The sequence below is a fragment of the Podarcis gaigeae genome (genome assembly GCF_964106915.1).
Source record: "Podarcis gaigeae genome assembly, chromosome: 16".
In the NCBI taxonomy this organism is placed as follows: domain Eukaryota; kingdom Metazoa; phylum Chordata; class Lepidosauria; order Squamata; family Lacertidae; genus Podarcis; species Podarcis gaigeae.
Window position 1 is genome coordinate 13,743,060 of NC_139693.1, and position 16,970 is coordinate 13,760,029.

The following is a 16,970-nucleotide window of genomic DNA, read 5'->3' on the forward strand; positions in this document are numbered from 1 at the left end:
CAGGGGGTTGGAATATTTTGACAGGTAGAGGAAGAATAATATCCTTCATACAAACACCGTTTCTCCTCCCCAAAACCTTTAGGTATGTGCTCTTCATTAAAAAGTACTGTACTGCTAAGGTATTTGTGCTGGGTTGTGGTGTCCATGTGCCACCTTGTGGTCACTGCATATGGGAGCAGGAGAATAATAATTGGTATAGCGTTTTTGAGAGTTTGAAAGCCTGTCACATGCATTGACTAGTTATCCTGTAAGGGAAACCTTTTTGGGGCTGGGGGCCACATTACCCTGGTGGAAAGCTGTCAGGGGCCACATTCCGTATGTGAATGAGGCCACACACACACACACACACACACACACACACACACTGAAAACATAGATACTTAGCCTAGGCTGCATACACACCATACATTTAAAGCACTACCACCCCAGCAAGAATAATGGGAAACGTACTTTAGCCTTCAAACAGACTGTATTATTAATGGATTGCTATTTTAATTTTCTGTTATTTTCTGTTATTTATTGAATTTATAAACCACCCTATACCCGCTTATTTATTGAATTTATAAACCACCCTATACCCGGTATTATTAATTAAGCATTCGACATTGTCAGAGTATTTTTATTATTTCATATTTATTTCCTGTATAGGTATAGACAGGGTTTTTTCTGGGGGGACACAGGGGTACACATACCCCTAAACATTTTGTGAATCTAAGTTTGGCCTCGTTGAGGGGCAGTATTTCAATGTGATTAGGAAAATGAGAGTACCCCTAAACATTTTTTTTAGAAAAGAAAAGCACTGAGTATAGTTATAGATATCATGCCATCCCAAAGGCTCTGCACAATACAAAAGGCCCACTACACATGCTTTCCTCCGATGGCATGGGCATCTCTGACTGGCCTCTAGGCGTCACTAGACTCCCATCACAAATGGCCTTGCTGGCTTGGGTATGATGGGAATTGGAATCCCGCAATTCCCTTCCTACTCCACAGCATATTTCTGCTGACTCTTCTTTAGGAAAAGCCGAAGCTCAAGGACACCACCGGCAGGCGGCGTCCGCAAACGCCACCTCCGCAGTGCCATAGGACCAGGGCCTGCTTTGCAGGCAGAAGGTCCCGGGTTCAAATCCCCGATGGGGCAACTCCGGGCAGGACAGGGAATGTGATCCTGCAGAGCAGCTGCCAGTCAGTGCGGACAATGCTGAGGTAAATAATGGGTCTGATTCAGGGGTAAGTCGTTTGCCTGCGTTCCTCGTTAAGTAGGTACATTGCATTAAGTAAAACGACCCCTGGAAAAGCCCCCCCCCCCAGCCCGCTTAGCCGGGGCTGACTTCTGAGCCGGCGCTCGTGACGTCACTTCCCCGCCCCGGGGAACCCCGCGCTCCTCCCTTGACGACGTTCCCGTTGCCAAGGTGAGACGTGGCGGGCGGGGGAAGGAAGAGGAGGAGGGTTCGGCTGTTTCCATGGCGACGGGTAAACAGGAGGCGGAGCTTCCCGGAGCCGGCAGCGGAGGGCGAGATGGTGAGCGCGGGGCTGAATCTGACCCAAAAAGGGTGCCAGGGCGCAGGGAAGCCCTAAGCCCCCTAAGGTTATGTCAGCGTGGCCACTTCATCGGGAGGCGGAGGGGGGAGATGCCTGTTGCTCTAGAGAGGCCTCGTTGGAGGGGTTTTAAAATACTTTTATTAAGGCTAGTTTATTTACACGGCAAATAATGCAACAGCAGTGTCCTGGCTGCTTAAGGAAGTTTATCTGGGTTTTTAAAAAATAAAAAACCCCAGTTGAAATGGTTTTTATGAATATAGAAATATATCTCACTTAAGCAAACTAATATAGTTTGCTGGATGTTTAGGTGTCTGCAGAGGGTATATCCTTTTACTGTTTTTCCAAGACATTTGCTTTTATTTTCCATGCTGTTTTTAACGGGTTTGATTGTGTTGTGTACATCACCTTGAGACGTATAGGTGGAAGGCAATACATTAATCATCATCATCATCATCACCAAGTGATAAATAAATAAATTTAAAAATATAAGCGACTAGCCAGACGGGCTGTGGCTCTGCCCACCACAGTTGGAGGAAATTATTATCATTATTATTATTAGTACCAGTAGTAGTAGTAGTAGTAGTACTATACTGCCCTTCATCCAAAGATCAGAGAGCAGTTCACAACATAAAAAATACAAAATGAAAAGACAAAATCAAGTACATGATAAAAACAAAAAGAAAACAAAAAATCCCCCCTTTCCCAACACATTTAAAAGGGCATCGGATGTCCAACAGCCAGAGGCCTGGTTGAAGAGGAAAGCTTTTGCCTGGTGCCTAAAAGTATTCTATGAAGGTGCCAGGCAAGCCTCCCTGGGGAGAGCATTCCACAAATGGGGAGCCACCACCGAAAAGGCCCGTTCTTGTGTTGCCGCCCTCTGGATCTCTTGTGGAAGAGGCGCATGAAAAAGGCCCTCAGATTATGTCTGCACCAGCTGAAGTTTCCAAACCATCTACAGAGGCAGCCCTACATTTTTGGCCAGCTAAATTCAGTTTAGGATCTCGCAGTTTCTTAAGAATGATCTTCCTGAATGGGAAAGGCCTGCAAATCATCACACACAGATCCCTTGCATCTTTCCTTTCAGCTCCCCATCACGTATAACTCCAAAAATCTGCCTCTCTTTCCTTCCTGCAGCCGGGCAGTGTATGCTCCTTGGGTGCTACCTCCACCAGCTCCTCGGGCCGGTCCCGCTCGCGCTCCCACACCCGCTACAGAACCAAGGCTGCCAGCTCAGAAGTGGATGAGAGCCTCTTTGGGCTTGCCAAGGTGAGGACAGAAGGGAGCAGTGGCTGCTTTGGGCTAAGAGCATAGGCCTGGCATGCAGAAGATCCCAGACCTTCAATCTCTGACACCTCCATTTAGGGCTGGGAATACCCCAGCCTGAAACACTGGAAAGCTGCTGCCACTATACTGAACTAATGGTCTGACTGGGTAGAAGGCAGATTCCGGTGTTCCTCTTTAAATCAGACCTGTGTTTAGAACCAGGAGGACTGAAATAACACTTTGGGAAAAAAATAAAGCACCTGTTTAGCCTGCAGATGCTCTAGGTTTCATCTCCAGAATCTCTGGAGCTGCTTCCAATCTGTGTAGACCAGGTGTTATGTACTGAGTTGAATAGGATCCAAAATGCAGCAGTCTGATTGGTCCTAGAACAATAGGGTTCAGAATGCAGCAGTCTGATTGGTCTGCAGGAGCCACCCAATCCAGCTCCAGATAGAAGTGAATCCACAACCTTATTGGCCTACAGGAGAATTCCGGAATTAGCCAATCATGTGCAGCCCATTGTGTAAATAATGTATATAAAGCAGATACTTTGAGGGGACTTCAATTCCTCCTCACCACTATGAGCTGAATAAAGAGCATGAAATCCACTCTCGACTCTGAGTATATTTCACCAGGGATAGCCAGTGTGTTGCTCTTCAGAGGTTGCTGGACAACAGCTTCCATCATCCCTCACTACTGGCCATGTTGGCTGGGGCTGGTGGGAATTGTAGGCCAAGACGTACAGAAGGCACCGTGTTGTTTACTGCTGATGTAGATAATTCTGAGCTAGATAGACCAATGGTCTGACTTGTTAAAAGGCAGCTTCTTTGTTCTCTGCAAAATCTCTCCTTTTTAAAATCCTGAATGATGCTCTTCTTGCTCTGAAATCTCCCCTAGCAGCTTAAGCAAAACAACCTTGTATAAAACAGTAGCAATCAGCCATAGAAAAGGGAACAGTGCCAACACAAAGTGGGAACAGTAGCATACAAAGCATCACAATGGGTCATATCCAGTGTTGGCACTACTCAGAGTAGCATTGAAATTAATGGACAACCCCAGCTTAGTGCCATCAATTTCAGTAGGTCTACTTTGAGTGGAACGAACAGTGAGTTGTATTCAGCTGAATCCTACTCAAAGTAAACCCACTGAAATTAATGAACCTAAGTTAGATATGTCCCTTAACTCCAGTGAGTCTACTCTGAGGAGGACAAACATGGAATACCACTCAGTGTACCTGTATCCAATATTTACTGGAGGATTTTGAGAAATATGATCTTGTAGTTATTGGGGTTTTCTATATTTTCATGTGTGGAATCTGCCTTGTGGTTACCCTGAAGGTGGTTTATAAATATTTTAAATAAAATCAAATAAAGGAAGACTTAATGGTTGGTTTGCTCATGATGGAAGGAACTCAGTGGCTGCTAAAAGGTTCATCCATATCTCGGCTTTGAAGATGGATTACGATTGTCCAAGCACCGCCAGAAGAGGGAAGCCAAAGTGGGAGGGAGAGGGAGGCTGGTAGAATTCCTGCCAAGCATCCGTGAACATTTCTGATGCCACCTTCCTTCTTGCAGAATGTTAACCTGTCCCGCACTGGCAGCCCCATCGTGGTCCTTCGAGATGTGGACTCGGCCAGGAAGTCCCTGGGCTGGGGCCACAAGCCGGAGACGATCCGTCTCATCACTCGGGACCTCATCCGGGACCTCATGTAAGCTCTCTAGAACTATGGCTAGGCACTCCCCTCCACAGTTGAAGGCACTGCCCCTCTGAACTGCGGTTTCCGGGAATTCACTAAATATCACATGGGGTGCCATCTCTACTGTATTTCCAGTACCTGCTGAAGACCTTTCTCTTCAAACAAGCCTTTGATGTAGAGTTTTTCCCCAGCCTGCATCTGTATTGGAATCATTTTTAAAATGTTATTTCAAAGACCTTTTCTTTGCTGCCCTGGGATCCTTTGGGAGGAAGGATGGGATATACGTTGAATAAACAAATACACTGGTAGGGTGGAAGGCAGGGAGATCAGCAGCGGGTGGAGCCAGAGTTAGTAATAGGCAGAGCCACTCCCTGATTGGTTGTAAGTCAGACAGGTTGAGAGCAGACAGGTTGGTGGGGCAGTGTCCTGTTGGCCCTAACGGACCAGCCTTCAGTGGCATAAAGCAGGGCCTGTGAGGGATGTGTCACAGAGGTGGCTCTTCTCTGTCCCCCAAGACCTGAGGTTCTTTGTTATGAAATGTCTGGGTAGGTTTTCAGGTGTACCTGAAGGAGTGTTTCCACCCCCATCGTTCAGCCTGGACACTGAGGTCCAGCTCCAAGGGCCTTCTGGCGGTTCCCTCACTGCGAGAAGTGAAGTTACAGGGAACCAGGCAGAGGATCTTCTCTGTGGTGGCACCCTCCTGTGGAACACCCATCAGATGTCAAGGAAATAAAGAATTATATGACCTTCAGTAGACATCTGAAGGCACTCCTGTATCAGGAAGTTTTTAACGTCTGATGTTCTATTGTGTCTTTGTATATTCTGTTGGAATCAGCCTGAAGTGGGTGGGGCAGCCCAGTCAGATGGGAGGGGAACCAAAATTATTATTATTATTATTATTATTATTATTATTATTATTATTGACCAAAGGGTGCTTGGGGTGAGGCTAAGAGCTCCTCCCCCTTTTCCTTTTTTAAAATGAAAGATGAAATTATTTCCCCGGTATCAGATTTGGCAGTTCTGTGGAATCCTGGCCTAGACCAGCTTGCGATCACCCTCCCGAATGGAGAGATGAAGTCACCATCTTCTTCCTTTCTCTCTCTCACATGCCCAGTGTGCCCAAACTCGACCCGTCTGGAGAGTCCCTGATCATAAGCCCCGAGGACTTCCAGCGCATCAAAGACTCATCCCGTGTCTTCACCAAGGAGGAGCGCGAAGCTCAGAAAGCAGCCCTCAAGGCAGAGCGAGAAGCCACCATTGTACGTAAGGCTGTCCTCGTCATGGCAGAGAATGTTGTTGTTTTTTAATTGCATTTATCTCTGGTCTTTCTTCTAGGGAGCTCAGAGCAGTACACGTTAAGCTCCCCGTTTTATTCTCACAGCACCGCTTAGCGGTTTCGTCGCAATCAAGCGGTATATAAAATTTGTTAAATAAATAAATTGAAAGTCCTGTGAAGCAGATAATGCTATATGTGTTAGAGAGCGACTGACCCAAGTGCACTCCGTAAAGCTTCCCGGCTGAGTTAAGATTTGAACCTGGATCTCCTCAGTGCTCTGAACCATTTCACCACGCTCCTTCTGCCCCCAGAGTAAACACATCTGCCCCCTTAACGCAGCTGTTCCCGTCCTGGCCTCAGATCATCATCCGACAGACTTCTGTAACAAATCAGCAGTGACATTCTATGCTCCCTCAAGGTTCTGAACAGTCTCGGGGGGGGGGGGCAGTCCCACAAAGGTTTGCTGCAGTAGTCTAATTAGGAAGTCACCGGTGCAAGGGGGTCACTGCCCAGGTCTCTTGGTTGTCTCCACTGTTGGTCCTACTCAGAGTAGGCCCACTGAAATTCATCAGCAGGAGTACCTTGGGTCCATTAATATCAATGGATCCACTCTTAAGTGGAATGTAGGTAGGTACTGCAGATGTAACTGACATATCAGCCAAAGTGGATTTGACTTATTTGTTAATTAAAAACATTCATCGCTTTTTACAAAAGGGACTCAGAGCACCTTACAAAGGTTTAAAATACAAAAATCATTCATACATCATAGTAAAAGCTTTTTCCCAGCCGGAAATCTCAGGTGGGCGCCATTGCCATTATAAGAGAATAAGGGAGACGTTCATGGTGAGTTCTGGCACCTCTTTTTCCAGAAAAATAGCATCACTAAAAGTTCTTCATCCTCTGAAAACATAGTAAAGAAATACACATATCCTTCCCCCACCATACTAAAGGATGGATACCAGGATAAGATAATAAATAAATCTCTATTTAAAAACCAAAAGCCTGGAAGAGCAAAAAAATATCCTGGCCTGGTATTGAAAAGCTAAAACATTGCTGATTCCTCTTTTTATTTGTGGCATAAAACAAAGACATGAGAAATGACTATGTTTGCGATTACTTTGTAAGCCACCCTGTAAAGATTTTATTGACAGGCAGTGTATAAATCTTTAAGCCATGGGGGTGGAACCTCCAGGCTGTGGTGCAATCTTGGCCAGCCAGGGGGTCTAGTTTGGCCCGCAAGGCTGTTTCTCTCAAACCATGCCCATCTGTCAATCTCCTGACATCCTCTGGTGATGTCAGCTGATTGACAGGTGGGCCTGGGGGTTCAGTACTTCCAGGCGCTGTCTTGCTAGCACATTCCCTGTGGAACCATGATGATACCAGAGGATTGGTGAGTGGGTGGCCCCTCCCACCTGTCAAAGTTGGGTGGGAGGAGATATAGTCCTGGCCCACTCAGCTACTCCGCCCCCGCCGTGTTAACCTAAGTAAGTAAGTAAATAAATAAAGAGAGAACCATTTACAGCCCCAGAGTGGCCTGCCCCCAACCCTGGGGGCCAAGACGCACCCCGTCTGCATCTCCCTCTCATCTTCCCTTCCCCCAGGTTGCCGTGAACGAGCGGAAGAAATCCATGAAGCTAAAGGAGATCTTGCGGAAGAAGAATGAAAAGCTGAACGACCTGGAAGAGGAGGCCAAGGAGAGGGCCCAGTACCTGCTGCAGCGAGCCGCCAACATGCGCATGGAGCAGGAAGATGAGATCAAAGCTCTTGGCGAGGTGAGGGAGCGAGAAGTGGCGGTTCCCCTTAGGGCAGCCTCATATTTATTTTGTTTTATTTTTAAATTTTTATTTATACTTTTCAGGTTTATACATTTCATTAATTTACAATCATTTTAACATTTCAAAGCTTGACTACCTTCCCCCTCTTTCTGCAGTTCCTTAAATTTATTTTCAAATATCTTCTGCATATCCAAATTCATTCAATTTGCTCATTATCTACTTTAAAAATATACTCTTATCAAACTGTAGGTTGTTACAATAATCCTGCCGATGTTTTTATCCGTTTGCAATTTATCTGTTAATATTCAATAAACCATTTCCATTCTTTTATAAAAAGTTTGTTATCTTGATTTCTTATGCTTCCGGTAAGTTTTGCCATTTCTGCATATTCCATAGGTTTTTGTATCCATTCTTCCTTTGCTGGGACTTCCGCTTCTTTCCATTTGGGGGGGGGGGCGAGTAGCATTCTTGCTGCTGCTGTAGTAGCTTACATAAATAAATTTCTATACAATTTAGGTAGCTTTGTCCCTATAATTCCCAAAAGAAAAGCAGCCTCCTATTTCACATCTCTCCCTGTTGGCACAGGGGGACAGGAATTCCATGTAGGGGAGTGAAGCAGAGGCATATGGGGCCCCTCTGCCCCTCCTTCATGGAGGAAAGGGCTGCCAGTGTCTACCAGCCATGATGACTATGTTCTACTTCCCACAGGAAGTGATGGCCACCAAGTTGGATGGCTTCAACTTACCGTATTTTTCGCTCTATAGGACGCACCCGACCATAGGACGCACCTAGTTTTAGAGGGGGAGAACAAGAAAGAAAAAATTCTCCCCCTCTCTGCTCAGCGCCCCTTCAGCGAAGCGGCAGGAGAAACAGAGCCCCTTCCATTTATCCTCCCGCTTCGCTGAAGGGGCGCTGCGCAGAGAGGGAAAGCTGCGCAGCGCCTCTCCAGCGAAGCGAAGCCAGGAGAGCAAGAGGGATTGGTGTACATGAATCCCTCTTGCTCTCCAGGCTTCAGCAAAAGCAACGTGAAGCCTCCAGAGCACAGCGGGAACTCCCGCTGCACTCCGGAGGCTTCAGGCTGCTATCCCTGAAGCCTGGAGAGCGAGAGGGGTCGGCGGCTATCCCTGAAGCCAGGAGAGTCTTGCTCTCCTGGCTTCAGCGAGAGCAACGCGAAGCCTCCGGAGCGCAGGGGGAGCGCTCCCACTGCGCTTCAGAGGCTTTGCATTGCTTTCGCTGAAGCCACGAAGCCTGCATTCGCTCCATAAGACACACACACATTTCCCCTTAGTTTTTGGAGGGGGGAAAGTGCATCTTATAGAGCGAAAAATATGGTAGATGGAGGACAGGGCAAATTCATGGAGGCTGTCGATAGCTACTAGCCAGAACAGCTATATTCTGCCTCTGCTGTCTGCGGCTGCATATTGGTTGCTGATAATTGCGGTTGGAGAAAATACTGTTGCGCTCAGGTTCTCTTCCAAGAATGGATTTATTTAACCGCTGGCTTCTGCACCTTCCAAGGTGGAACTGCTGGGATCTGGGCAAAAAGAGGTGCTGGAGCTCAGCTCCAGATGAAGCCCCGCATGTGCATTTCGGCCCACGGCAGCAGCTCCCTTCCGCTCTTTGCAGATCATCCTGGAGGCCAAATGCCACGCCATCCGCGATGCCCAGATCCTGGAGAAGAGGCAGATCGAGAAGGAGATGAACGAGGAGGAGATGCGGCTGGCCAAGATGATGGAGGCGGAGAGGCAGAAGGTCGGCATGATGCAGGATGAGCTGGAACGGAAGAGGAAGGAGGAGAAGTACAGGTGAGAGCCCAGACTTCTGTGCGGCTTCTGGCCAAGGGGTTTCGTTGTAGCTCAGTGGTGGAGCATCATTGCAGTGTTGCCTTCCCTGCACCGCAGGTACAATATGCATGTGTGCAGCAGCATGAGTTAAAAGGGGCACACCCCTGGAGAATCAGAACCTCCTTCTCAAACTGTATAGGAGGCCACTGAGCTGTGAGTCAGGAAGTCCCTGGTTTGGGTTTCACCTCTGCTGTGAAGTTGCTACATCGCCTTAGGCACAAGCGACGCTGACACAAAACCCCACACATACATTAAGTAAAATAGAAACATCACCACCCGACCCCCACCCCCAACTCATGATTCCCCCATCCACCTCTTTCCCCTTTTTCCCTTCCTAATGTGACACTAATGTCTCAACAAATGAAACTGATCTGTAGAAAATGTAACTTGGAAAAAGAGACATTGCACATACTTTTGTAAACCAAGAAATCTGTAATAAAAATAAGTAAGTAAGTAAGTAAATGAAAAAAGGAGACCTACTTCTCTAAAGACACTGGTCTGAAAGTTGTCTGCAGTGTCACCATATATGGAAGAAGGTTCCTTTAAGCCTGCAATCCTGCCAACAACTAGAATCAGAGTCACTTGAGATGTGGGAGAATCTCACTGGCATGAAATGCCACCTAAGAAGAAATTTAGTGAGGTCTCTCTTATCCTGGCAGAGACAGATTTCAAAGGTTTCTTTGTGCACAAACAGTTCCATTGCACGTTGATAATGTCATATCCAAGGTCAGAGGGTCTTACCACTCAAAATATTGCCACCCTCAGCTTCTATCCGTGACCTACACAATAAGGAAACAACATTGAAGGAACGAAATAAGGAAACAATTGAAAGAACTTTAACAAAGGTTCCTTCAATTGCGGCCAATTTCTTGCATGCCTGGGAAATCGTATCTGGCTTCAACAAGAAATACGTCAACAGATTAACGTGATACCACAACTACCTAAGATTGGGAACCTTGGCCACAACTGGTTCCCTGCACAGAGGAATACCATTCATTAGGCCTCTCTATGCCGTCAGAACCCATTTGCTCCAAAGGAAAATTCCTCCTTCACCTGATTCTCAGGGGGAAGCGTCACCTCCTTGAGCAGATACAGAAGAACGAAGAGATGCGTTCCGTGAAGTCTGAGCAGCGAGACCAAGAGGCGCAGGAGATGCTGGAATACTTGGAGAGGCTGCAGTTTGAAGACGAGAGGGTAAGGGGCAGGACCGTAGCTGAGGGGCAGAACATCTGCACCGAATGCAGAAGACTCGCAGTTCAGTCCCCAGCAGCACCTCCAGTTTAACAAAAAGGATCAGTCAGCGCAGAATAGTGAGATTATTTCTGTCTGAGATCCTGGGAAGCTGCTGCGAGTCTGTGCAGACAACGTTGAGCTAGTTGGGCAAAGAGCTTGGGACAGGGCAGCAGTCCTTCTGGTAAGAACTGGGGAGTTACACATTTGGAGGAGCCCATAGGTAGAGCACCTGCTTTGCATGCAGAAGGCCCCAGATCTCCAGGTAGGGATGGGAATGCCCTCTGCCCCAAACCCTGGAGAACAGAAGTGCCAGCTTCTCCATACGATTGAGGGGGCCCCACATGCACAGTGTTTCCCAGTAGGTTTCCTAGCACAATTCAAAGTGTTGGTGCTGACCTTTAGAGCCCTAAACGGCCTCAGTCCAGTATACCTGAAGGAGCGCCTCCACCCCCATCGTTCTGCCCGGACACTGAGGCCCAGCTCCAAGGGCCTTCTGGCAGTTCCCTCCCTGTGAGAAGTGAGGTTACAGGGAACCAGACAGAGGGCTTTCTCGGTAGTGGTGCCCACCCTGTGGAACACCCTCCCATCAGATGTCAAGGAAATAAAAACAGCTATCTGATTTTTAGAAGACATCTGAAGGCAGGGAAGTTTTTAATGGTTGATGTTTTATCGTGTTTTTATTATTCTGTTGGGAGCCACCCAGAGCGGCTGGGGAAACCCAGCCAGATGGGTAGGGTATAAAAAATTATTATTATTATTATTATTATTATTATTATTATTATTATCCTGACATTGTGTGCTGGGCCCTCTGAATATTAAGGGCCTATATTGCCTCAGCCCCCAGGAGCAGGTGCCTTTGCGGAAGAGCCACATTGTAGACCAGTCTTTCTCTACCTTGGGTCCCCAGATGTTCTTGAACTACAACTCCCATCATCCCTGGCCATCTTGGCTAGGAATGATGGGAGTTGTAGTCCAACGGCATCTCGGAACCGAAGGTTGAGAAAGGCAGACCTCAGAAGCATGGGGGAACCACCAAAAGTGCCTCAGTCAGATGATCTCTGTGACTGAGGAGAGCAGAAGGAACTGGCGGTATTTCAGGCCCACGTTTTGTCCAGCTTCCAGTTTGCTTCCAGCGGACCCCTCAGGAATCACGGACGTGGCCTGACGTAGCTGGACCAAACCCACGATTAAAGAGGATGCTTAATGACTCTTCCGGCTCTCCTCCAGGAAATGGAGCGCAGGAGGAGGGAGCAGCTGCGTTTGCAGGCCGAGATCAGGCGCGTCAACGACGAGAATGAGAAGCGCAAACAGGAAATGTTGGAGCAGGAGAAGATGGCCGACCGGCGGGTGCTGGAGTACCAGAGGAAGAAGATGGTATGTGGTGGTGGCAGGGCATGTGGGCCAGGGAGAGGGCACCGCTGGGGAAGAAAAAGTGCCTGGGCAAATTTCGGGTACAGCGGAAAACCTTCCCAGAGCCAACTCCTTCCCGCCTTGGCCTCCTCTTGGCTAGGGATGGGCAGATCAGTCTGGCTCAGTTTCGCGTGTGTTCATAAGTTCATAAGTCTGCTTGCACCGACCTGTGACTTTGTTTAAATATATTTTTAAAACTTTGTGAAAATTTACTTTTTTTTTTTAATTGTACCCCGCCAGGAACGGGAGGCCGAGTTTGAGGCTGAGCAGGAGAAAATCCGCCGGGAAAAGGAGATGGAGACGGCCCGGCTAAGGGCGCTGCAGGAGAAAGCCCAGGATCACCAAGCAGAGCAGGTGTGGCTCAGGGGTGCATTCTTAAAGCACGGAACGGGGCCAGGAGTGCAGGTCATAGAATCGTAGCATTAGAAGGGACCCCAAGGGTCATCCAAGCCAACCCTCTGCGATGCAGGAATCTCATCTAAAGCATCCGTGACAGGTGGCCGTCCAACCTCTGCTTAAAAACCTCCAAGGAAGGAGAGTCCACAACCTACCAAGGGAGACTGTCAAACAACTCTTACTTGTCAGAAAGCTGATGTTTAGTCAGAATCTCCTTTCTTGTAATTTGAAGCCACTAGTTCGAGTCCTACCTTCCAGAGTAAGAGAAAACAAGCTTGCTCCCTCTTCCATGTGACAGCTCTTTAGAGATTTAAAGACGGCTGTTGTATCTCCTTTCTGTCTCCTCCTTTCCTGGCTAAACTTCCCTAGCTCTTTCGACCAGTGAATGGATAAAGTGGACAGCCCACAGTTAGACGATGCTGTTCATTTATTCACCTGTTCATTCTGAAGTATCGATACCAGTGGCAGCATGGTGGTTAGAGCAGAGGTGGGAATTCCGTTTGGCTGTTTGACAGTGAACTGCCTCAGAAGGTGGCGAACTCTCCTTCGGTGGAGCTTTTCAAACAGAGGTTGGATGGCCAGTTGTCAGGGATTCTTTAGCTGTGATTCCTGCATTGCAGGGGGTTTGAATGGATGACCCTTGATTCTAACGATAACAATAATAAATACAGTGGTACCTCGGGTTAAGAACTTAATTTGTTCTGGAGGTACGTTCTTAACCTGAAACTGCTCTTAACCTGAGGTACCACTTTAGCTAATGGGGCCTCCCACTGCTGCCACGCGATTTCTGTTCTCATACTGAGGTAAAGTTCTTAACCCGGGGTACTATTTCTGGGTTAGCGGAGTCTATAACCTGAAGCGTCTGTAACCTGAGGTACCACTGTAGTAATATATTACAGGGAAGCACAGTGCTCCTCTCCCTGTCTCTCTTCTGAAATATGATAAGAGTCTCTCCCAGGCATCGCCACACACAGCACCTCACGGCCCAGCCAACGCCCCCTGCTTCCCTTCCATCCCCTCCAGGACGCCCTGAGGGCCAAGCGTAACCAGGAGGCCACCGAGCGGGAGTGGCGCCGGAAGGAGAAGGACGCGGCACATAAGAAGGCCCAGACGGAAGCCATGCTGAAACAGAGCCGCTTGGAGCAGGTGGCCCACAAGGAGCACACCTTGGCTGTCCAGGTGCAGCGGGACCGGGCCGAGTTTGAGAGGATCGTCAGGTAGGGAAGCGGGCTGCTTGGCAGTGCGTGGAAGGGCCGTGGCGCAGGGGTAGAGGCCCTGCTGTGATAGGAGGCATACAAAACAGACGCCTTTTGGAATAATAACTTTCCAGACCCATGAATACAATTCAAAGCTTTACTAACCAGAACTTCTTCAAAAGAGGTGCAAGGCAATCAATGATACATCCAGAAGGTTGTATAAAGCATATGCATATTCAAGCATGGGTTTCTTCTTCAAAACAGAACATAATTACAATCAGAACAAAAATCAAAGCTCTGTTTCACTCCTAGCCTGCATTAGCCTGCATCCAGCTTAAGGCTATTTGCTCCTGGAGAGGCATCATTATCACATCCTTTGTTCTCTGTGGTTTCCAGAGAATAACTAACAGGCAACAAACACCCATCAAGATGGAGATTTTCAACTAAATACGTTACTCACATGATCTAAGGTTAAACACTCACGTGAAAGACCAGAGAACGCCAGCAGCTAATTATCAACCTGTTAGAGCTCAGAGAGCTTCAGTATGCTTCAATGGAATTTTTCAATATTAAACTCTTAGCAATATACATACAAGTATTTCTCTTTTTCAGTGTGCAATTAAACAATTATACTTTATAGGGTCTTTCTTGTTTTAAGGCAGCTTCCTATATTCCTGTTTGCAAGATTATCTTGTGTAGTCAATGTGGACAGTGCTTGCATCACAAGCTTCCCCATCCCTGCTCTGGCCTTCTGCAGATGGTTGCACTGCAACACAGCCAGGATCAGGACAGCAGCTCCCTCTTCCCGCAAGGTGCCTGAATCCTGCTGCCAGAATTCCCAGTTTTAAGACAGAGCTGGGGAATAGGATCCAACCAGCAGGCAGACCCTCCTGCAGGCCATTTTGACAGGTGGATGCAGCCTCCCACCTGCCAGTCACCTGACATCACAATGATGTCAGGTGAGCCAAAACAAAACAAAATTTACTGGTGGGCATGGCAGGGTACAAATAATAACTATCACTATTATTATGGCTCACACTGAACCTACAAAGAAACATCTTTTGCGCTGCCTCCTTCAATTCAGGCTTAAGATGGCAGGTATTGGACGGTAGCAATATCTGATTTTAAGATAAAATCACACACCCCCAACACACATTCTCGAAATTTGCCCACCTCCAGAAATCAATGCAATCTTTTTCTCTTTTTTTTGATGGGGGTGTTTGCCACATACTAACCCCTGCAATTGGCCGGGTTAAATGCTTCCAGACTTAGTCAAGCACACTCACTAACTCATGTTGTTGCCTCCCCTGCCCCAGAATCCAACAGGAACAGATTGAGAAGGAGCGGAAAGAGCACGAGAAGCGTGTGGCTCTTCAGCAGACCCACGCGGACGAGATCCGGCGCCAGGTGCGCGAGCACCAGCAGAAGCAGGTCCAGGAGCGCATCGCCATCTTCGAGGAGGGCAAGAGACTCAAGGAAGAAGCCCGTCGGCGCAGCGAGCGCCTCAACGAGATCAAGCGCAAGAAGCTCGACGAGCTCCGGTGAGGCTGCGTGACGACCCTGTGACTCATTGTCTGAATCTCTGAATCCATGGCAGCAAAGTCTGGTTCCCTCAGCTCACACTCTCCCCCTCTCCACCCCTGCTATGATTACATCATGCACGAGGTGCAATTTCAACCGTACGTGGTTGCTGGTTGTAATTGCTCAAGTTAAATCCTAGCAAAGTGAAGGGCTTAAAAGCTCTTTTTGCGTCTGGTCTGCTGGGGTTACCCAAATAGCTTTTATACCATGGGTAGGCAAATTAAGGCCCGGGGGCCGGATGTGGCCCAATCACCTTCTCAATCCAGCCCGCGGACAGTCTGGGAATCAGCATGTTTTTACATGAGTAGAATGTGTCCTGTTATTTAAAATGCATCTCTGGGTTATTTGTGGGGGATAGGAATTGGTTCAGAGACGCAGGTGGCGCTGTGGGTTAAAGCCTCAGCGCCTAGGACTTGCCAATCGAAAGGTCGGCGGTTCGAATCCCTGCGGCGGGGTGCGCTCCCGCTGCTCGGTCCCAGCGCCTGCCAACCTAGCAGTTCGAAAGCACCTCCGGGTGCAAGTAGATAAATAGGGACCGCTTACCAGCGGGAAGGTAAATGGCGTTTCCGTGTGCGGCTCTGGCTCGCCAGAGCAGCGATGTCACGCTGGCCACGTGACCCGGAAGTGTCTCCGGACAGCGCTGGCCCCTGGCCTCTTGAGTGAGATGGGCGCACAACCCCAGAGTCTGTCAAGACTGGCCCGTACGGGCAGGGGTACCTTTACCTTTACCTTAGGAATTGGTTCATTTATTTATTTTTTTCAAAATATAGTCCGGCCTCCCGCAAGGTGTGAGGGACAGTGGACCAGCCTCCTGCTGAAAAAGTTTGCTGACCCCTGTTAAACTATGTGCTTTGCTTGGTGGTCAGCATCTGGGCTCTGGGAGTGCAGGGACATCTCTGTCTCTCTGTCTGTCTCTCCCTCTCCCCTCCCTCACCTGTCAAGCACATGAGTGGACCCAAGAGTTTCGGTATACACGATTTTCATGTATACATGGAACACTTGGAACTGAACCTCCACGTAAGATTCAAATGTACTGCACAGGCAGAGACCAATTTACACTCATCTGGTTGGTGTTCTTGCACAGCACTGACGCGAGGATGGACTGCGTGCCCTCTAGTGACCAGGGTTTCCTTCTTCTCTTTCTTCTTTGCAGAGCCGCTGGCCTCCCCGAGAAGTACTGTGCCCAGGTGGAGCGCAAGGCCTATGTCCAGTCAGTGCACTGAGTGGGGGAAGAACCTCCGTCACCCACAACACCTTTGTAGACTGTCTACGTGTAGCCTAGATTTTCTATTTTCTTACTTTCCAAGAGTATTTTATGAATAGACCTATTTCTGGATACATCTGTGTGGATTTGTGTTTTGTTTTGCTTTGTTTTGTTTCCTCCCTTCCCTTTCAGGGCATGACCCAGAAGTTCACGGAGCCATTGGCCCCTTAATTAGGAAGGGTCGAATCTGTCATTGTCAGTTTCTAATCCCCCCATCCCAACCATTGTAAGCGTATTTCTCCACATTTCCACCTCTGTTTGTGATTTATTTATTTTGTAGGGTGTTATCCAACTGAACCTAAGTTAGTCATGCTTATTAACTGCAATGGTTCTACTCTGAGTAGGACTAACATTGGATACAGCCCAGGAAGTCCTCATGAAAATTCATTGGCATTTTAGTGCACTTTTCTCTTTTTGCATGCAATTTTATCAAATAAACACTTTTTTTGTTAAGTGATTTCCCCATATACAGTGGTACTTCGGGTTAAGTACTT

The 16,970-nt window shown here is 47.9% G+C and overlaps 1 protein-coding gene across 1 annotated transcript; it reads left to right on the forward strand.

Annotated features, from left to right (window-relative positions):
* The first annotated feature begins 1,436 nt into the window (after window positions 1–1,436).
* CFAP45 (cilia and flagella associated protein 45) lies at window positions 1,437–16,550 on the forward strand. Its single transcript, XM_083716344.1, has 12 exons — window positions 1,437–1,521; window positions 2,677–2,808; window positions 4,380–4,513; window positions 5,616–5,760; window positions 7,379–7,549; window positions 9,179–9,357; window positions 10,461–10,590; window positions 11,857–12,003; window positions 12,280–12,393; window positions 13,459–13,652; window positions 14,948–15,172; window positions 16,366–16,550. The coding sequence occupies exons 1-12, from the start codon at window positions 1,519–1,521 to the stop codon at window positions 16,433–16,435; spliced, it is 1,644 nt and encodes a 547-aa protein (XP_083572470.1). The 5' UTR covers window positions 1,437–1,518; the 3' UTR covers window positions 16,436–16,550.
* The last annotated feature ends 420 nt before the right edge of the window (window positions 16,551–16,970 follow it).

Coding starts and splice junctions, on each gene's coding strand:
- CFAP45 (XM_083716344.1), top strand. Junction 10,591..11,856: donor TGCAGTTTGAAGACGAGAGG/GTAAGGGGCAGG, acceptor GCTCTCCTCCAG/GAAATGGAGCGCAGGAGGAG. Junction 15,173..16,365: donor AAGAAGCTCGACGAGCTCCG/GTGAGGCTGCGT, acceptor TCTTCTTTGCAG/AGCCGCTGGCCTCCCCGAGA.